The sequence below is a fragment of the Manis pentadactyla genome, chromosome 12, assembly GCF_030020395.1.
Source record: "Manis pentadactyla isolate mManPen7 chromosome 12, mManPen7.hap1, whole genome shotgun sequence".
NCBI lineage: Eukaryota > Metazoa > Chordata > Mammalia > Pholidota > Manidae > Manis > Manis pentadactyla.
The window spans coordinates 60,604,006-60,627,042 of NC_080030.1; the positions used below are offsets into that span (position 1 = coordinate 60,604,006).

Consider the following 23,037-nt stretch of genomic DNA (forward strand, 5'->3'; position numbering starts at 1 on the left):
ATGAAATGTACTATGAATAAAGCTGCATAGATGTCGCTCTGCTTCTGCACCACTGCTTTATCTAAGAAGCCACATTTACCCAACCCATGCACTTGAAAAAGGCATGCATAAATTTAAATTTTACCTTGCTTTCATACTAGGCCAAAGGGAGGAAAAAAAGAAAACAATTTACTTATAATTGCATTTTCATTTAGTAAAACAATAAACTTTGATTATAATTTCAAAAAACTTTCACAGGGATCCCCCTAGGAAAGGAATGTAAAAAACTGATGTACAGAAAACAGCCTTATGCCCTTGACCACAGTGAAATTAGAATCCAAAGATAACCTTTCCTACATACTGTTCTCTTGAAAAATTTTTTACTTGGAATATGAATTTAAAGTACTTTTTTGATCAATCTTCTGAATGGGAAAATGTGCAAATGCTGTAGATTATAGTATTCATGAGTAGTTTATCAACATTGCCTCTCAAAGAGCTTGAACTGAACAATATAAGTAAAAATAATTTGTTATTTTTTTGAACTTTATCATATTAAGATCCTGTCTGTGAGCAAAATAACAGCTATGAATGCAAGCCTCCTTGATTATTTACTAATATATGTGTAAAGATCATTTTGATAATGTGCCATACCATAGAAATATTTTAATTCTGAAATATTGTATTATGAAAGTAAAAACATCTTAGTAATAATTACTCATTAGATGTTTAGTTCGCAAATTAATACATAAACTCATCTCAATGAAGTTAACATATACACCTTTGTAGAGAATTACTTAAATATCACTTTATGGTAATTAAAATGAAGTCATCACTAAAATATTGAGGCTCTGGATAGCCTGATTTTGGCTATATTGAATTTGTTCATATAGAATTTACTTAATGATCTTGCAAAATAAATCTCACACTGGAATAACTCTTGGTTCCCAAGTATTTATATGGTATCTGGTACACAGTAGATACTCCATAACACTTCTTGAATGAATAAATGGATTTCTGAGTAATAACTAGGTCATATTCAAATACATTTGAACCACAGTGACTTTTCTGACCAGAAATCTATATATAAAAATCTATATTCCTAACACAAATACATTATAATTAGATGAATGCAGGGCCAGTTTATCTGCACCATAAAGCTTATCAACTTAGACCCCTGAAAGACTGGTAATTAGTTATCTAGTTTATGGAGTTTAGATACAGGGAGTTTAAATACAGCCAGGTCTAAATCTCACTCTGCATGCTAGCCATCATAAAATGAGACTGAAATGCTGCTGCTTATTTGAGAAATATAGAAATAATCGACCACCATACTTTCCAGTTATTCTGAGATCCCTCCAATCGTAATGTGTCTTTTAGAGTAGAAACTTCTAGACAGGACTTGTGTAGCATTAAAAACTAACCAAGTAAGTGATTAAACAAAACAAAACAAAAATTCAAAAACATGGTAGTCTGTATTTATAGTAAACTCTTATGGTTAACCAAATCAATTAATCCCATTCTAATTAAATTAACATTTATGAGGCACCAAGTACTCTGTTTTATTTCTTATGTTTCATAGCAAGCAAGAGATTAATTAAATACCACATGAAATAGTCTTCTGTCATTTTTTAGTTACTTGTATTTATTTTCTGAGCTAACTAAACTATGAGGTAAATATAACTCCCCATCCTATAATCTAAAAAATATATGTGAAATTAAAACAATTGCTGGCTTGGGCATGAAGATAACTAACAGAGCCATAGCCAGACTTAGGGGAAAAGCTCCAGGACCCGATTAGGATGCTAATGCTCAGCAGCAAAATAAGTGAGGCTCACAGTATCCAGGAACACTAATTTTCAGAACACTAAGCAATGCCAATGTGCCATTATCTTCAGTGAATGTGCAAGGAGAACAGCAATGACAAGATCTACATTCAACTCTATTTAATTTTTTAATTCTTTAATCAGGTGAATATGAGAGAAGTAGTGATTCCTATCCATCCCTTCAACAAAGATATCAAACGAATCCTTTGGCTTCTAAATCTTGGTTTTCTTCTAACAAGCAACACGAATTTTTTTTTGTTTAGGCCCTTCTACAACATTCCTGTTGTAATTAAACTTTTGAACTCTAGCTAGGATAGTGGCCATTTAATTAAAACTTAAGCCTTAGCTCTAAATATACACTATGTTACCTCAGGTTTCTCAGCGTTGGCAGACCACCAAAATATATTTTGTCATCTGCTTTCAAGTCAAGCCCAAAGTTGTTTCCTGAGGATGAAGTTGCCATGTTCTCCTCCTGGTTAGTGTCTATATCCACAATTGATACGTTTGCTGTAAAGGAGAAATAATGTAGAACATTTTATTTGAGCAACAGCAACTACCTTCATATCATCACTGTTTCTTTAAGATAAATTTCGTTTAATTCTCAATTAACATTGACTTTCTTAAGTTCTTGCACTTTAGCAACTATTTAATAATTGCAGAAACAGCAATGACATCAATAAAATAACATTAGCATGTTATTTACACAGAAATAATAGTCTACACACCAATGGAGAGAAGAGGAACAGATTTTGCCACCCTAAAATATGCTTTTTGGGCATATTGATTTTTTTTGTGTTACCCCAGTGTATGAAAGTTTATTAAAGGACGAAACTTAGAGTAACTTAGAGAAGTTTCAAGTGAGGTAAAGTTCATTTGTTTGTTTTATATACTTGAGTCTTTAAAAAGCAATGAAATATTTATATTTTGGTAAAATTGACTCAGTATTAGTGAGGTTTAAGGACAAGAGGAATTTTTCAATCCAATTCTGTAATATGTCATATCAATGCAAAATTAAAATTTTGCATCCTCTCTGATAAAATTGAGTTTGAAGTACTTTGAATTCCCTTGACAATGGATACTAAAAAGTTCACCTTTCCTTTCTGGGCAGTTACCCCAGGTGTCTGACATTTGTATTGGTATTGCGACTTGTATCACTTTTGTAGTGACAGTGACTATGAGACTAACCCAGAAATAAATAAATAAATAACCAAACAAAAAACAATTCCTCACTGAAAAGTTGAGACTTTTGATAATGATGTGCTACCTTCTTCTATGTTTACTTTAAAATAATACAATCAGCAGTTTGGTTAAATAGGCAAAAAATATTTGCCAGATATCCATGATTCTCTTTAATCACATGATCAAATCATTCCACCCTGGCAACGTCCATAGGGAGCCTGACCAAAGATTAAACTCAATGTTCCCTTTGATTGTGCATTCTTGCAGTTTCAGGATCTCTGGAGGTTCCAGTCTCGCCTTCCAAAGGGGATCATTAATATCTGAAAGTTAACAATGTCCACTAGAGGAAGGACTTCCCAGTTCTGATGGCAAACCCAAAGGGAAACCTGTCTTGCCTCTGTATCACCATCCTGTGTGTAAAAGGGCTGGTTACATCTATTCTTTGATACCCAGCACGTAGACAAGAAGGGAAATTCCTTGAGCCATAAGACCTTTTAGCCAAATGACAAAATATCTCATATACATTTTGTCTCACATCCCAGGAAAAAGGGTAGAAAAAAATAGAAATGAGAAGAGATTTGTGGCCCAACTCCTGAAGGCATGCAGCCAGGGAGGGCATATTGCTTATTTTAAGCTGGTTATTTTTAAGAAACAGCAGACATAGGTGAAAATCTAAAAACTGAGAAGTTACCCTTTTATAAGAGATTATTTATAAAAGAAATTTCCACTTGTTAGCATCACTCCTTTGCTGTACCTGGAAAAAGTGGATGACGCCATCTCTAGAAACTCTTACCAATCAACAATGCAAGGACTTAAATCTGCATTACAACCGTACCCTTGTTTACTGTGCTTTGCCTGGCAACCTCCCATCACTGAATCCCCACACCCAAACATCTTTTTTGTCTTCGTCCAAAGATGGTATTTAATTAAGGTGATGGCTTTGACCATTTCAAGGATTTACTCAGTTTTCCTGAGTCTCTGCCATCTATACAGGATGTGTACATGTTATTAAACTTTTGTTTTTCTCCTGTTAATCTATCTTTTATCAGTTCAGTTATTAGACGAGCTTAAGAGCCTGGAAGGGAAGAAGGGAAAACTTTTGTGCCCCTACAAAGGCAAACCAGTCAAGATAAAAGAGAAGTTTAGATGGACATCAAAAAACCACTTAATGTGGTTTCTCATAGTATAGATTAGTAGTTAGGAAATAAAGCCAGGTAAGTAACTAATGCTAAGATAAATATCTAATTAGAAGTTAGACTGTTAATTGGAAATATACTAGATCTGTGGTTCCTTCTGTGAATTTCATAACACACAGAAGAGGTGGGATTAGGCTCATCCACAAAGTGATATGGATGAGATGCCTGTGCACAGAAATGGAGAGATGGGAATGTTTGGTTCTGCAAGGTGATGGGACCCATGTCCACTCTAAATTACATTTAAGATGGAGGACGCTGAGTGTTGTGAGAGAGGTCCAATCTTTATGCCTTATACTTTCTCTCAAATTTCTAGAGGTATTCCTAATATGATGAGTATAAGAACTCAGAAACAGAATGGAAAACGGAAAGAAGAGAGGCACTTCTCTGTCTAAACTACTTTGTTCAGAAAGCACATGGGAACCCCTTATCTCACTGATTTTCTCTCCTTCATTCTTAGGAGTCAAGCTAGGCTCTTTCTCAATTATATGTGCTTTCTCACCATAATATTTGCGTAGGCTCAGCCTTTAACTGCTTCATGTATTTTGGACCCTTGATGCATATTGAAGCATCAGTTCATTAATATGACCAATTTGGCCACTAACTTTGCCTGATGTAGGATCTGAATTCAGAAAGGGTCTGAAAATGGTCATTTGAATCAATGGATTATAGAAGCGTTTCTACATGTTTAGTTTTTGGATGGCTAGTCACTTAGATGTTCCTGGTTCATATAAATAAAAACACTGGGTTAAACAAAATTAAAAATATATCTTACTTTTCTGGCTTCCCAGATATTTCAACATACTAATATGCAATGTAACGTTCCAAGAGAGGGACACAGAGCAAGAAATATTTCTCAAATTTATTTGATTATGGAACACTATTATTTTCCCTCAACTTACCATCTTTTAGAATGGTGTTCTCTGAAAGACAGAAATGTCAAACTCCAAAATCCCATTTAGCACTTCCATTCCTAACGGAAGTGTCCACAGTAAAACCGAACATAATTGCCTTATTACAAAGGACCAAAATAAAATACCTAAACCTGTTAAAACCTCAAATCTTCAAAGCAGAGTTTTGTTAAACAACAAAAAACACCTATTAAATAGCTGTTCTATTAAAAAACATTTAGCAAGTTAAAATCTAGAAATTTAACTACATTCATACACATATAAATTTCATACACACATCTTTTTGACAGTTAGTGGCTAAAATTTTAAAGAAAGATTTATAAAGCGTGTTTTCAAGACTTTTTCATACATATTCCTTTTTATTCCAATCTTGTATCCAGAAAAGTAGTTTTCATATGAGGCTGATGACTGGAACATGAAAATAGCCCCTTTCTACAGACATGGTGCATATTTTAATGGTGTCTGTGAAAATGAGATTCTGCCTGTCACAGGCAAGCCAGCAACTGGAGGTAGTTTTCCTCCTTATCCCTGAGTGACTATATGCATTTTTAGAAATGCATTCTAAGGAAAACTGATTAAGGAGCAGAAATGCAATTGAATTGAAACTCACTGGCCCAAGCATTAACTCTGGCAGAGAGACATAGGATAGCATATTTTTACTGATTTAAAGGAAGGGCTTTATTCTTCCTGAGTGGTAGTGACGAAGTGGGTTCTGCTATGAAATGCTAATGTTTTTATTTCCTGCCCTTTTCTTTCTCTTACAGAATAGCTATTAACATAAAATTTAAAGTTGATGAGCTCAGCATCATATATGGGTAAGCAGGGAAATAGGGTTTTATTAAATACCAGACACAGAGTAGGGGCTTAACAAGTGTTTCATAATCAAGGCCGAGTTGAAAATGAATTGGTACTTTAGAAATTCTTTTCTTCTTGCTCTGAGTCCATTGAAAAATCTAAGCGATCATTCTCAACCTTGTGTCCATATCAATGTACTTGGGGGATATGCACATTTGTATCAGTGTCTGTGGTTCTACTAAGTGACTCTACTAAGGGAGGGTGGGGAATGCATCCTGAAGGAGTGTATTTGAATTTTAAGGGACAGTGCTTTTGCAAACTAGCTGAGAATAGTTCATGTCAAACAACTAATCTAGTCACGGAAAAGAAACAGTGACTCACATGCCGGAACTTCATTTAAATTCCTATCCTGCTACTCCAGGGGTTCTGATGTTGCTAAAATCCACAGGGACCTCCCTACCTCCAAACCCAGTGGGGTCCTTTTGCTGTTTATCCTAATCCATATCTATGGGTATTTGATGTTAACATCTCCTTCCTTCTAGGAAGTTTTCTCTTTTGGCTTCTATGATACCAACCTCTCCAGCTTTTCTTACTCATAGTCTCTTTCCCTGGAACTATTTCTTTGAACACTTAAGAAATGTTGATGTTTCCTAATGTGCCTTCATTTGGCCACTTCTCAGGTTTTAGCTGTCTGGGTGACCTCAAATTTGTATCTACTTACTACATGTTGACAACTTAGAAATACATATGCCTGGACCAGAGTTTTGCCTAAAAATCCACATTCAACAGGTGAGACACCATCATCCGTACACCTCTTCAGTACTTCAAACTAAACATACTCTAAATCAAAATAAGTATCTTTTTACTCCCACATCTGTTTTATTTTATTGATAGCACTATGACCCCTACCCAGCTTCCTAAATTGAAGAGTTATCCTGACTTCCTCCTCTTCATTCCACGTCTAATCAATCAATAGCCCTACTAATTTTATCTAAATAATTCTAATACCTGTCCTATTTTTCAAGTCTTACTGAAGTCTAATTGACGTGGTATAATTTTTCCATGTTTGAAGTGCACAATTTAACACATTTTCAGATATGTATGCATCCATAAAACCACTACAATTAACAAAATGAACATATCCATGACCCCAAAAGTTTCCTTAATTCTCTCTGCCATCATTCCTTCTTGTCCTTCCCTACACAACTCCATCCACTAGTAGCTTCTTTCTGCTTTCTGTGACTGTAGGTTAGTTTGTGTTTTCTACATAAAATTATGTAAATGTACTCTTTTTCGTCTACCACCTTTCACTCAATAACTACTTTGATATTCATTGGTTTTGTGTGCATATAAATAGTTCATTATTTTTTATTGCAAAGTAGTATTCCATTTGTGGATATACAACCATTTGTATATCCATTCACCTGTTGACAGATGTTTGTTTTTTGAGAACCATGTATAAAAGAGCTATGGACATTCCTGTACAAATTTTTGTATTGATCTATGCTTTCATGTGTCTTGAATGAATACTTTGGAGTGGAATGGCTTGTTCATATAGTAGGTGTATATTTAACCTTTAAGAAACTGCCAAACTATTTTCCAACATGACTAAGCCATTTTATATCCCTATCAGCAGTGTGTAAGAGTTCCACTTGCTCATCCATGGGTATGTTCAAGTCTTTTCAATTTTTGCTATTGTAATAACTGTACAGTGGCATCACATTGTACTTTTATTTTGCATTTACCTAGTGTCAAATCTCACTGCAACTCTTATTTTAAGCCATCACTCAGCCCCTGCTTAGACTATTTTTGGACCTAATTGGTCACCCTGCCTCTAGTTTGATTTTCTGAAAATCTATCTTCCTTAGCACTCCTTTCTGTTTCTTTACAGTCCCCTTGGTGAGGTCTTCCTTTATTATTACTGCTTCAGTGCTGCTGTTTGCTCCAGGACTTTAGATCATCTTATTCTAGGTATGACTGCTTGGCTTTTTTCATCCCTATTCAGCTATAATTATTTAAAATATGATGATTATTCCTCAGCCATCCATCTCTCTCCTAGAACTCTGCTAATCCTTAGATGCACAGAACTAGTTGCCTGCCAATTGACGAATTGCCTGCCAAATGCCTGCTAATTGATGAATATCAAAATAATTATTCTGAGTGAAAGAAGGCAGAAAAAAGAGTACATTATGTAAAATTATTTAGAAAACACAAATTATATAGAAAAAAAAACTTCCTTAGGCTGCTAAAGATACTAGGAGTACCTTTAATGCAACATATCTAAAATACGACACAGCATTGTTCCTAGAAAATTCTAGAAACACTTTCAGTTCTTTTTTTCTGTATCCAAAAGCTTGGTAAATGGCACTGACATAATCTTGTTTAAGGGGGGAAAAAAGGAAACCATTTTTGATCTCCCTTTTTAAAAAACATAGCCTCCAAGCTGATTATGTCATGAAGTTTCTCAATTTAAAAATGCTTAATATCTTTAAATTTGTTCTATTTTTTAAAATTTTGTATTAAGGTATGATTGATATACACTCTTATGAGGGTTTCACATGAAAAAACGATGTGGTTACTACATTTACCCATATTATCAAGTCCCCACCCATACCCCAGTGAAGTCACTGTCCATCAGTGTAGCAAGATGCCAGAGATCCACTATGTCCCTTCTCTGTGATACACTGTTCTCCCCGTGATCCCCCACACCATGTGTACTAAACATAATGCCCCTCAATCCCCTTCTCCTTCCCTCCACACCCACCCTCCCACACCCCTTCCCTTTGGTAACCACTAGTTCATTCTCGGATTCTCTGAGTCTGCTGCCATTTTGTTCCTTCAGTTTTGCTTCATTGTTATACTCCACAAATGAGGGAAATCATTTGGCATTTGCCTTTCTCTGCCTGGCTTATTTCACTAAGCATAATGTCCTCCAGCTCCATCCATGTTGTTGCAAATGATAGGATTTGTTTCTTTCTTATGGCTGAAAAGTATTACATTGTATATATGTATCACATCTTCTTTATCCATCCATCTACTCATGGACACTTAGGTTGCTTCCATATCTTGGCTATTGTAAAAAGTGCTATGATAAACATAGGAGTGCATATATCTTTTTGAATCTGAGAAGTTGTATTCTTTGGGTATATTTCAAGGAGTGGGATTCCGGGGTCAAAAGGTATTTCTATTTTTAGTTTTTTGAGGAACCTCCATATTGCTTTCCACAATGGTTGAACTAGTTTACATTTCCACCAGCAGTGTAGGAGGGTTCCCCTTTCTCTGCATCCTCACCAACATTTGTTTTTCTTAGTCTTTTCGATGCTGGCCATCCTTACTGGTGTGAGGTGATATCTCATTGTGGTTTTAATTTGCATTTCCCTGATGATTAGTGATGTGGAGCATCTTTTCATGTGTCTGTTGGCCATCTCGAATTTCTTCTTTAGAGAACTGTCTCTTCATATCTTCTGCCCATTTGTTAATCGGGTTATCTGCTTTTTGGGTGTTGAGGTGTGTAAGTTCTTTATATATTTTGGATGTTAACCCCTTGTCGGATATGTCATTTACAGATATATTCTCCCATATCATAGGATGCCTTTTTGTTTTTTTGATGATGTCCTTTGCCATACAAAACCTTTTTAGTTTGATGTAGTCCCATGAGTTCATTTCTGCTTTTGTTTCCCCTTCAGGAGGTGATGGGTTCAGGAAGAAGTTGCTCATGCTTATATTCAGGAGATGTTTGCCTACGTTGTCTTCTAAGAGTCTTATGGTTTCATGACTTACATTCAAGTCTTTAATCCATTTCGAGTTTACTTTTGTGTGTGGGTTTAAACAATAATCCAGTTTCATTCTCTTGCATGTAGCTGTCCAGTTTTGCCAACACCAGCTGTTGAAGAGGCTTTCATTTATCCATTCTATGTCCATGACTCCTTTATTTTATATTAATTGGCCATATATGGTTGGGTTTATATCAGGGCTCTCTAGTCTGTTCCATTGGTCTATGGGTCTGTTCTTGTGCCAGTACCAAATTGTCTTGATTGCTGTGGGTTTGTAGTAGAGCTTGAAGTTGGGGAGCATAATTCCCCCTGTTTTTTTCTTCCATCTCAGGATTGCTTTGGCTATTTGAGGTCTTTTGTGGTTCCATATGAATTTTAGCACGATTTTCTCTAGTTCATTGAGGAATGCTGTTGGTATTTTGATAGGAATTGAATTGAATCTATAGATTGCTTTAGGCAGGATGGCCATTTTGATAATATTAATTCTTCCTATCCATGAGCATGGGATGTGTTTCCATTTATTGGTATCTTCTTTAATTTCCTTCATGAGTGTCTTGTAGTTTTCAGAGTATAGGTCTTTCACTTCCTTGGTTAGGTTTATTCCTAGGTATTTTATTCTTTTTGATGCCATTGTGAATGGAATTATTTTCCTGATTTTTCTGTCTGCTAGTTCATTGTTAGTGTATAGGAATGCCACATATTTCTGTGTATTAATTTTGTATCCTGCAACTTTGCTGAATTCAGATATTAGATCTAGTAGTTTTGGAGTGAATTCTTTAGCATTTTTTAGGTACAATATCATGTCATGTGCAAACATGGACAGTTTAACTTCTTTCTTACCAATCTGGATGCCCTTTATTTCTTTGTGTTGTCTAATTGCCATGGTTAGGACCTCCAGAACTATGTTGAATAAAAGTGGGAAGAGTGGGCATCCTTGTCTTGTTTCTGATCTTAAAGGAAAAGCTTTCAGCTTCTTGCTGTTAAGTATAATGTTGGCTGTGGGTTTGTCATATATGGCCTTTATTATGTTGAGGTACTTGCCCTCTATACCCATTTTGTTGAGAGTTTTTATCATGAATGGATGTTGAATTTTGTCAAATGCTTTTTCAGCATCTATGGAGATGATTATGTGGTTTTTATCCTTCTTTTTGTTTATGTGGTGGATGATGTTGATGCATTTTCAAATGTTGTACCATCCTTGCATCCCTGGGATGAATCCCACTTGGTCATGGTGTATGATCCTCTTGATGTATTTTTGAATTCGGTTTGCTAATATTTTGTTGAGTATTTTTGCATCTACGTTCATCAGTGATATTGGTCTGTAATTTTCTTTTTTGTGGTGTCTTTGACTGGTTTTGTTATTAGAGTGATGCTAGCCTCATAGAATGAGTTTGGAAGTATTCCCTCCTCTTCTATTTTTTGGAAAACTTTAAGGAGAGTGGGTATTAAGTCTTCACTAAATGTTTGATAAAATTCAGTGGTGAAGCCATCTGGTCCAGGAGTTTTGTTCTTAGGTAGGTTTTTGATTATCAGTACAATTTTGTTGCTCGTAATTGGTGTGTTCAGATTTTCTGTTTCTTCCTTGGTCAGCCTTGGAAGGTTGTATTTTTCTAGAAAGTTGTCCATTTCTTCTAGGTTATCCAGTTTGTTAGCATATAATTTTTCATAGTATTCTCTAATAATTCTTTGTATTTCTGTGGTGTCCATAGTGATTTTTCCTTTCTCATTTCTGATTCTGTTTATGTGTGTAGACTCTCTTTTTTTCTTGATAAGTTTGGCTAGGGGTTTATCTATTTTGTTTATTTTCTTGAAGAACCAGCTCTTGCTTTCTTTGATTCTTTCTATTGTTTTATTCTTCTCAATTTTATTTATTTCTGCTCTAATCTTTATTATGTCCCGCCTTCTACTGACTTTGGGCCTCATTTGTTGTTCTTTTTCTAGTTTCATTAATTGTGAGTTTAGACTGCTTATATGGGATTGTTCTTCTTTCTTGAGGTAGGACTGTATTGCAATATACTTTCCTCTTAGCACAGCTTGGCTGCATCCCACAGATTTTACGGTGTTGAATTATTGTTGTCATTTGTCTCCATATATTGCTTGATCTCTGTTATTTGGTCATTGATCCACTGGTTATTTAGCAGCATGTTGTGAAGCCTCCATGTGTTTGTGGGATTTTTCATTTTCTTTGCATAATTTATCTCTAGTTTCATACCTTTGTGATCTGAGAAACTGGCTGGTACAATTTCAATCTTTTTGAATTTACTGAGGCTCTTTTTGTGGCATAGTATATGATCTATTCTTGAAAATGTTCCATGTGCACTTGAGAAGAATGTGTATTCTGTTGCTTTTGGGTGTAGAGTTCTGTAGATGTCTGTTAGGTTCATCTGTCCTATCATGTTGTTCAGTGCCTCTGTCTCCTTACTTATCTTCTGTCTGGTTGATCTATCCTTCAGAGTGAGTGGAGTGTTGAAGTCTCCTAGAGTGAATGCATTGCATTCTATTTCCCCTTTTAATTCTGTTAGTATTAGTTTCACATATGTGGGTGCTCCTGTGTTGGGAGCATAGATATTTATAATGGTTAGTTGGATTGACCCCTTTTTCATTATGTAATGTCCTTCTTTGTCTCTTGTTACTCTCCATTTTGAAGTCTATTTTGTCTGATACAAGTACTGCAACTCCTCCTGCTTTTTTCTCTCTGTTAGTTGCATGAAATATCTTTTTCCATCCCTTTACTTTTAGTCTGTGTATGTCTTTGGGTTTAAAGTGAGTCTCTTGTAGGCAGCATATAGATGGGTCTTGTTTTCTTACCCATTCAGTGACTCTTTGTCTTTTGATTGGTGCACTCAGTCCATTTACATTTAGGGTGATTATCGATAGGTATGTACTTATTGCCATTGCAGGCTTTAGATTTGTGCATACCAAAGGTTCAAGGTTAATTTCCTTACTATCTAAGAGTCTAACTTAACTCACTTAAGATGCTGTTACAAACACAATCTAAAGGTTCTTTTCTTTTTCTCCTCCTTTTTTCTTCCTCCTCCATTTTTTATATATTAGGTATCATATTCTGTACTCTTTGTCTATACCTTGATTGACTTTGGGGATAGTTAATTTGATTTTGCATTTGCTTAGTAATTAGCTGTTCTACTTTCTTTACTGTGGTTTTATTCCCTCTGGTGACAGCTATTAAACCTTAGGAACATTTCCATCTATAGCAGTCTCTCCAAAATAGACTGTTGAGATGGCTTGTGGGAGGTAAATTCTCTCAGCTTTTGTTTACCTGGAAATTGTTTAACCCCTCCTTCAAATTTAAATGGTAATCTTGCAGGATAAAGTAATCGTGGTTCCAGGCCCTTCTGTTTCATTGCATTAAACACATCATGCCACTCCCTTCTGGACTGTAAGGTTCCTGCTGAGAAGTCTGATGTTAGCCTGATGGGCTTTCCTTTGTATGTGATCTTATTTTTCTCTCTGGCTGCTCTTAATAGTCTGTCTTTATCCTTGATCTTTGCCAGTTTTATTACTATATGTCTTGGTGTTGTCTTCCTTGGGTCCCTTGTGTTGGGAGATCTGTGGATCTCCATGGCCTGAGAGACTATCTCCTTCCCCAGATTGGGGAAGTTTTTAGCAACTACCTCCTCAAAGACACTTTCTATCCCTTTCTCTCTCTCTTCTTCTTCTGGTATCCCTATAATGCAACTATTGTTCCATTTGGATTGGTCACACAGTTCTCTCAATATTCTTTCATTCTTAGAGATCCTTTTTTCTCTCTGTGCCTCAGCTTCTTTGTATTCCTCTTCTCTAGTTTCTATTTCATTTATCATCTCCACCGTATCCAACCTGCTTTTAATACCCTCCATCATGCTCTTCAACAATTGGATCTCTGACCAGAATTCATTCCTGAGTTCTTGGATATCTTTCAGTACCTCCATTAGCATGTTGATGATTTTTATTTTGAACTCTCTTTCAGGAAGAGTCATAAGGTCCTTGTCATTTAAATCTTTCTCCGGAGTTTTATTAATTTTACTCTAGACCAGGTTCCTTTGGCATTTCATGTTTGTATATGGTGCCCTCTAGTGTCCAGAAGCTCTACTCTTGAGCTGCTCAGCCCCTGAAGCAATGTCGGGGTCACAGGGGAGTGGTATTGGTGCCTTGGGGGAGGAAAGAGCTGTTCCCTGCTTCCCGGCTGCTATGCCTGTCTCCACTGCCTGAACCAGTGGGCCGAGCACACAGGTATAAGCTTTTGTCCCAAAGCAGCCACATATGGATCCCTGCTTTCCACAAGTGGCTGGAATCTCAGTCTCTCCAGGAATTCTGCGTGTATTAGCTCTCCAACCCCATAATCACGCGAGTCTCATGAAAGCACCATGAAATATAGGTTTGTGCTCCCAGAGCAGATCTCCAGACCTAGGTATTCAGTAGTCCCAGGCCTTCCACTCCCTCCCTGATTTGTTTCTCTTCCTCCTACTGGTGAGCTGGGGTGGGGGAGGGGCTCGGGTCCCACCGGGCCACAACTTTGGCAGTTGTGTGAGGTCTGCTCTTTTCTCCAGGTGTATGCAGTCTGGTGCCGTCCTCTTTCCTGTTGCTGTTTCAGGATTAGCTGCACCAACTATATTTTCTAATTGTATATGGTTTTAGGAGGAAGCCTCTGTCTCTCCTCTCATGTCGCCATCTTTTTTTTAAGTCTGTTCTTTCCTCTCTTTTGTCATGGTTTCATTCTCCTCACTCTTCACCTGGTTTAACTGGAGACTGCATCCAAAATTGTCACAAATCTGTTTTTCAAAGTTTACTAAAGAAAGTTTAGGGTAAGAGACAAGGATGTCTGTAAATCTGATGGTGTCATACTCTTGATTAAAAGCTTTCAGGATAAATTTGAAACTTATTATCTTAGCTCATCATCAGATTCATAGAGAATCTGCTCCAGGTGGGGAACCCCCTCCTCCCAGGGCTACAAGGCACTTTACCTCTTTTAGCTGTCTAGCCTCATCTGATAACTTTCTGCCACCATTTGTCCTGTTAGCCTATGGATTTACTTGTAGTTACTAAAGCATTTCCCAAAGTGTATTCCCCAGTGTTAAAAAGAGAGACACAGGCCCAACATGGGGTCACTTCTCCTTGGCAAAATCACCAAATTGGGGCCAAATACTAAACTTAATTATTGATTCAACCTGTCCCAGAAATGTAGTCAGTTAGGAATTTTCTGGTTCAGCATTGTTGATAAAATAATGTCACATGAGCCCTCTCCATCTTCCCTAAAAGAAGATGAGGTAATCTGTATTATAAGATCCTGATTTTCCTCCTAAGAGAAAGTGACTTGCCTGAAACAATCTTTCTCTCTCTCTCTCTTTTTTTTTTTTTTGCTAATAACTTTCTCCTATGTTCCTGTCTATAACAACCTTCCATTTTGTACAATTCTTCAGAACATCTCTATACTTGCTAGAAGATAAAGTAGGGCAGGGACATGAGATGCGCATCATGATTAACTTTTCCTGCCTATGATGAAAAATGCTAGATATAAATAGTACAGTAAGAACAGAAGGGACTCCATCTTAAGACTAAGATTCCATTTTAAAAACCAGGAAGATAGGAGGTAAGATTCCTAACATAGTCTTTGGTAATCACATGGTAACTCCAATCTTAATGCAGGGCAAGGAGTCCTTTGTAATTGATATGTCTCTAGTGTTTGAGGGAAACCACTATCTTGGAGAAGAAGAGGATCAATAAATTCCTTGTGTTAAGTTTATCTTACAGAATTATCTAGAGGACTGACTGTAGATATGACATAGTGTCTCTCATCAGAGAGAAACATCATGAGACCACAAGTCAAGCCTGTGCCCAACAACCCCCACCCCTGCCCTTTGTCCCATTCTTGAAAGCCTTAAAAGACAGAATCTTAAGTCCTTAAGTGTGCCTCCTCTCTGAGGTTTCCTATACTCCCCTTTCTTCAAGTGTGTACTTTTTAAATAAAGCCTTCTCACTGTTCAATTTACTACATTTTGCCTCTGCAATCTTCTAGTTGTAAGTGTCTTTGTTACTTTGCTATTTCATTCTATTTTCCAGACTTAAGCACAAGTCTTCACTGTGTCTCTGTTCTACTCCAGGTGAGTAGGGAGGGGCTACTAAGAGTTCTGATTTGGACTTGCAAGTTCCTGTCACCTGGGTGACCTGGACAGGACTTCTTAACACCAGGACAGGACAATCACGCTCTTTAGTAGCCTGCCTGAAAATCTCCTTTGTTTGCCTTTGGGAAGTTCTCAGAACATAATCTCACTCCATCCAGTGCTCTGTGGCTCCCCCAAATTCTGGGGTGTTAGGGGTTTAGTCCCCATACTGTGCAGATTCAAGCAGACACTGGACGCCAGGTGACCCTGGCTTTAGGAGTTGGCAAGGGATTTGCCCCATGCTGAGCAGGAGTTCAACAAGCTTCCCTTTCCTTTCTCTGTTCTTCCTTGCTCTCTGCTGCCTGCAAGGCAGCTGCCATTCCCTGCTACTCTTGCTTTAATGAATTCCTTCCTTACCTGCATTCATCTGACCTGCTCAAGAATTCCTTCCTGTTCAGAGTCAAGAACCCTACCCATCCAGGTTTGGGTTTCTCCTATTGCTTCACCTTGTGCATGGGGAGAGACACCCCCTCCCCAGACACAGCTGCCTGGCAACAAGGGGATGCTGCCCGATTCATGAATTGCTTAATAAAGCCAATTAGATATTCAAATTTACTTGGATGAAATTTGTTTCTTAACACCAGTATGTCAGTACTGCAAGAATAGAAGGATTTCGGTGGTCAGAGAAGTTTGGAAGATGGGTCGGAGTACAATAGTCTTTATAACTATTAGGCAGAGCTTCTAACATGCAGCATTGTGCTTCTCTTAGGTGGGAACAATGTACACAGCAGTACTCCAATATATATACACCCAAAACCAGTTTGTCCAAACTAAGGATCTTCTCCAGTGCTACATGTTCCAGGGAAAAGCTGATGTTTTATAATGTACTATGCTCTCTGACTTCAGGCTTTCACACAACTTTACCATCTCTGAAAGGTACAAAGGTGGTTTTCATCCAGTGGATTCCTACTTGAGTCTCAGGGGCACTCCCTTAGGAGCTGACTTCTTTGACTTGAATCTCTCTCTCTTCTGAGATTCCTAGTCACTATATAAATCTCTACACAACAATTAGCTTTCTGTCCTCTCACCTCTGATTTCCTTATCTATCTCCCCCATTAGAAGGCAAGTTCCTTGAAGGCAAGGATATGTCATAGCCTTTAGTTTTCGCATAGTACTTAACAGGTCTTTTGCAGATATTTGTTAAATGCAGGAGTGATGGATGGTGCAAAGTTATACCTAAATTTTCATGAAATGTCACAGTGGCATGGTAAAAATTAAAGAAGTCTATACAGACAGAAATATCAAAGCCTCATTTGAAGATACTGGTAATGTTATAGTACAAAGAATTATGGGAATTATACTTAAATAACAATAGCAGCCCTCTAAGACCTAACAGACTTGAATTACTGTTTTGGTTGTGAGATCTTATATATATATATATGCCTGTGACCACATGTAAGTTTGAGTGTGTGCTTCCCTTTTTCTAACCCGCTTATATAACTAAATAAAATAGTGTTTGTGAAAATGTTTTAAAAATGTCCTGGAACCATGAAAATGTTACATTATTATTTATCAATTATTTACTTACACACGTACAAATTCTTGGGATTTTTGGAAAGCAAAGAAGGGTAACTGTGCTCTTCAACCCCCATAAATTCTACCTACCTGTGGGCTGTTCTAAAGGAAGCATCTTGGCAAAGTGAGAGAAAAGAAAACCACACAACCTTTTCAAACCCATTACATGATATAATTTTACAAATTGTAAGACAGTTTTATGCTTTCAAATTAAGCTCTCAGTTTCAAAAGAAAATGACAGAGAACCATTTGGCCTTCAATCAGTCACGTCTAACCCAAACCACCTATAATCCAAGCCAAAGAAATGACTGTATCAATTTTTCACAGAAATTGTGAGTACCTTAAATTACAGACAGGGTCTTCCTCATGATTAGGTACACGGAAGCTTTGGGTAGCATGATTAAGGCTTGTAGTGCATTATTACTATAGAAACTCACCTTGTTTTTGAATTCTTGACAGGGTGAATGATTTCCATTTCCCATCATTATGGTTTTGATTGCTGACAATGGAAGCCATTCCTGAACCCAGATCATAGTTGACTTTTATGTGCCCATCAGTGAGCTCTACACTCATGAAATCTTTCTATTAATAGAGTAAAAATACACCAGTGATTAGATACACAGAGAGATATATGGGTACTTACTCTCTTTGTGGGGTTTATAATAGGACTTGGTGGCTAAATTACTACATGTGTTGACCTGAATTTGAAATCCATTTTGAAAACAAAATTGGTGTTAGTATTTTGTGAATGCTTGTGGGTGTGATATTATGGTACAAATGATCACAACCAAATTACTAGGACATAGCCTTTTATGACAGGAGCTTAAGGTAAGCTCCTTTGGAAACACATTAAACAAACCAAAAGTATGTTCCCTGAAAGAATTTTCTAAGAAATAATTGACTTGGAAAAGCAACATGGATACTTAGGATCCCTTTAAATGTAAATCTCTTGAAGACTAAAGGAACTAAAGAAAATAGTTTTGCTGTTGCACGATTCTATCCTAAGGGAATCTTTACTGGGTGCTTCTCTTAAAGGATTATATAGGGAGTTACACTGAAAATAAATAATGATTAAATTGTATCTGTAATTAAAGATAGCAATGAAAACATGTAAGCTCTATCTGCATCATGTACTCTTGGCTATCACACAGCTACCCCAGACTCCTTTGAGCAATAATTGATAATTTAAAAGTAACTTATAATTATATTGGAATTTTATGGAAAAGAAGCAAACACATTTGCAATCACGGAAGATCAGCTGTGCATATCGTTACCAGGTCTCGTGTGGCTAGGTACATCAGGAGAGCACTAGAAGAAAATGTCCTGAACTTGAACATGACGGCAGAGATGTTGGGGTACCAGCGAATGGGGCGGCTGACCAAGGCATAGCCTTCTCCATCAAACTGAATAGTCCCCTCACTATCTTCCACCTGAGGACTGAAAACAGACAGTTCACATTTCACATGAAACAGATAATGTCTATTTTGTCTATCAGTATTCAATACATCAAACTGTCTTCTGAGACTGGATCGTAAGCTGTTGCAGGGCAGGAACCATCTCCAATACATTTTCCATCCTTCTACTTCTCTCCATCTGCACTGTCACCGCCCTAGACCAAGTAACCACCCTCTCTCACCTGGACTTCACTAGGTATTCAATAACTAGGTCACGGATGTTACAAATGCTTGTTTTAAATGCTTTATTTTGCTGAGCACTTTGTGGAGACATATACTGGTGTTGAAGTGTGTCTCAGTGATATGAACTGGTGGAGTTTTTGGAAGAGTTGAGGATGAGTTATTATATTTCCCATATGCATAACATAACTGGGGGTGGGGGTTGGGTGAAGTTGGCCAAAACTTAACGTTGTAAGAAAAAAAAATAAGGGAATATATAGGTTCCTCATCTCTGAATACTTGCTATCTGATAGGTTTTTCTGGGACAGATTATATTCAGACAATAAAGGATGACTCTACCTTTTGTGGGTTTGTTGATCTGTTTTTTACCAGTATATAAACTCTATGAGTTCTGATATCATCTCAAATACATTTAACAGGAAAATTAACTATTCTTTCATAATGAATGCTATGCTTCTTAATTTGCTTTTTGTTTCTCTTTGGAAACTTGATGTCTAGTCAAGTTAGTAGGGATTAATTACTCTCATTGAAACAGCTACACTCATCTACAAGTAGCTTGCTAACTATAGAATTAGATGTATATTGGGGTTTAGTATATTAACATTTAATTTCAGTGTTCACTGAACATTTCATTTCATTCAAACATTCCATCATTTCAGTGTTTAGCTAAAATATATTTTATTTGCAGCAGTTAAACTGAAAAAAACTGATTTTCAGTTTAAGAAAAATACTATATATTTTTTCATACTTTTGACAGGTAATTGTTTGCAAAGTGAAACAACAACTATATCCTTTTTACTGACTAGTGAACAAATGCAAATTTTCAAGACTGACATTCTAAGATGTTCTACAAAATTTTCTCAGTCTGTATCTTGTAACTTCATCTTTTTCATATCTCCTACATAATGATTTCTGTTCTAAAATTGGAATAATTGGGCTTTATGTTAAAATGTGATATATGTTCCCCTGAAAAGAAAACAAGCAACCAACCAAATGCACATCAGGAGTTCTGTGAGTTCTGTGAAAATTATTCCCACAAACACCAAAGCTGACAGAAAATAGGGTTGGGCAGGTTACTCAAGACTTATGCAACTTTGTAATCAAAGCACTCATAAAAACAATGTAATAATCTTGTTCATGTTAAATACCTTTTTGAGTTATAATATTTTGATCAAATTTAAAAATAAAGAATTATTTCAGTAAATATAGAACTTTACCTTAAAAGGCAGAGGTGAAGTTACTTTGATGGCAAGGAGTAACAGCAAGGGCTGACCCTGCTGAGTGACAGACATGGTAAAATGCACAGTGATGGAAGCCTGGGCAATGACCACTTCCCAGACAGTGCTTAGCCAAGCCAAAAGCCCACTCATGGCCAAATGGGCGCTGCATGCAGACTGCATTGTGGACCCAGAGCTCTTGAATTTGGTGTCTTTGCTGTGTTGGTATACCTTGCTTTCAGCTACCTTTTCTTGGTGGTGCAAAACATTATCTTGGGAAGAACTGAGTATGTACCTATGGGATTTCTGCACCTCACTGACATCATTCTCCCATTTGCTGATCCTTCTAAGTGAATTTACATTTATGGAGAAAGTACTATGCCAGAACAGATTTTTCTCGCTTTTTTCCTAAACACACTCTGGCTCTCCAGCCTTCCTACCTTTGCTCTCACTGGTTCCTGGAACTAGAATGCTCTTCACATTCTATCTGTCATCTCCTCTTTTGAACTTTTCCTCCATGTCAAGGTTGCCTTAAATGTTGCCTCCCCTATGAAGTAGATCGTGATGCTCTTAACCCTATGTGAATAACCCTAGTATACTCTAACTGTTCTTTTTAGAAATTTTTATTGTTCCTTACATTTTGACTATTTTATTATTTGTCTTTTCCTCCTTTCCTGTCTGGATGTTTCTCGACAGCTAGGACTGGACTGTATGCATTAGAGAGTTGTGTGACTCTCTGTAACCTGAAAAACACCCTATATATGTGTTAATTCACCTAATAGTTTATATACGGAAGGCATGATGCACTGCTGAATGTACGTTTAAATGCTTTAGGTGTTTTTGTTATAATAGGCTTTGGAAAATCCTTCTTATAAATTTACCAAAGAAATGTTTAGGGATGAGCTGGTGTTGATTTGAGTAGCAGAATACTAATGTGGACCTTGTTGTCTTTGTTGTATTGAAAGAATTTTACAGAAAACATTCCATATTAGATTTTATTGAAGATTATCCACTTTAAACTATGAATTGGTCAGGCTTTCAAACTGTTCTCAATGTCATGGTGACAAGTCCATGATGACAAAAATAAACAGAGTTGGAAATTAAAACTTTTAGGGATATACTATTTCCAGGCTACTTTTTTTTTTCTATCAAATTCTATACATATTGAGAAGAAAATGTGAAATTTACTCTGCTTTAATAATGGGGAATTTACATCCTGGCAATGTTCATGTGTCCTTTAAATTGGAAACAAAAACTACAAACTGTTTAGTACCTAATGATTTTAGAGTTGCTATATGTGTATATTAAATTTCCAGGTATTTATTTAATTTAAATTTTTTAGTTTTAATATGCTCAATTGATTAGTGGGCTCTAAGTTTTTTATGCTGAAAAATCCTCCACTTATAGCTTATTGCTTTATATCCTCTGTTCAGATTTACATGAGAATAATTATTCTCTATATGCTTTGTATGCTTGTTAAGCATTTTTAAAGCTCCTACCTTTATTTCATAATTAATAATGCATATTATAGCACTTTCTCCTGGCCCAGCATGGCCCCTTCTTCTCCTCCACCAAAGCAGAATATTCAAGTCCCATGGGTTTCCACTTGAAACACTTACAGGACCCATGTATTATCTGAAAATTTCTGAGGAGATAAAAACCTGCCCTAGGGCTCTATATTTTTTTATAAACATAAGTGGAGTTTACCCAGGCTCTGTGAGGCCTGAAGCTTAATCAGTTCGGAGAAAGCTCTCTTTAAGAAAAAAGAAATTATCATCACAGGATAGCCATAGACATGAAAAACCTTCTGGACATGAAGGGACACTGGACTGGAGAGAGATAGTAGTCTTAAATGACTGAGGTTAAAATACCTTTCCAATTTTACAAAAACACACGCTCACATGAAAGCACAGCTTGGGTACCTCCCAGGGCCCTGGAACCTGCCTGCGCAAATGGGGGAAAGGGCTGAAACTTACTTTGCCTCATGGTAAATCACCTCTGAATGTAATCACTTCAATCCTCCTCCAGACCATCCACATTGGTCATAAAGGATTACAAAATAAAATTAAAGCTTTTGTGATGCACAGCCTGGACCCTGGGAGAGTCCTCATCTTAACTAACCTGACAGTACATCCTTTGCAGTCACCTTCTTTTTCTCGGAAATTCCACAATCCTATCGGTTTACTGTCAAAGTAAGTTTCTCCCATACAGCCAGTAAATGTAATCACACGTACAGCATCAGCTTTCTGCAGAGAGAAACAGTATATTTGTTAGAATTTAGAATTCCACAAAATTTCTTAAAGAACCCATGAGGATTATTAGTGGCAGACTCTGGAGTAGTAATTATCTCCTCTTTCTGATATTCTTGGTTGTGCACATTTTCATCTTTTAACTCTATTATATCCTCACAGATCCTGGTTATTTTGTGCTATACCAGTTTATAACCATTAGTAAATAAATACTTCCTAGCCTCTGGCTTTAGGTGAGCTGTTTATTCTCTTCGACATTCTATTTTTTTGTCTTCTAATAACACGGGATTATTAGGAGAATTAAATTAGGCAATTTATTTATGGTACTACAATCTATACCTGGTACAGAGAAAGCATTTAATAAATGTTATTGCGCTACACTACCAGGATTTCTCTCCAAAGATCATGAGAAGGGGTACATATTAACAACTACAAGGGGGAGAAAACTTACATACAGATTACTCTGTGATTTTTCATTTCCTTTTAGACATAAACAGGTTTCCAGGGCAAGGGAATGAAGAGAAAGAGCAATTTTGTACAGGTAGGACCATCTTGATATTTTCTGCTTGAATACTAAGCCTGACCTCTAAGAGGCACCATAAATATTTGTT

At 36.7% G+C, this 23,037-nt stretch overlaps 1 protein-coding gene across 3 annotated transcripts in view; it reads right to left on the reverse strand.

Annotated features, from left to right (window-relative positions):
• The window catches only part of LAMA2 (laminin subunit alpha 2), a 631,935-nt gene that overhangs the window by 38,183 nt on the left and 570,715 nt on the right, over positions 1-23,037 (reverse strand). For all 3 annotated transcript variants that reach the window (XM_057489270.1, XM_057489268.1, XM_057489269.1), the window contains 4 exons: positions 22,299-22,423; positions 18,601-18,763; positions 17,764-17,908; positions 2,171-2,309 (listed from right to left, as the gene is read on the reverse strand). In XM_057489270.1, coding sequence (XP_057345253.1) covers positions 2,171-2,309; positions 17,764-17,908; positions 18,601-18,763; positions 22,299-22,423 — 572 coding nt within the window. The remainder of the gene's footprint in view (positions 1-2,170; positions 2,310-17,763; positions 17,909-18,600; positions 18,764-22,298; positions 22,424-23,037) is intronic.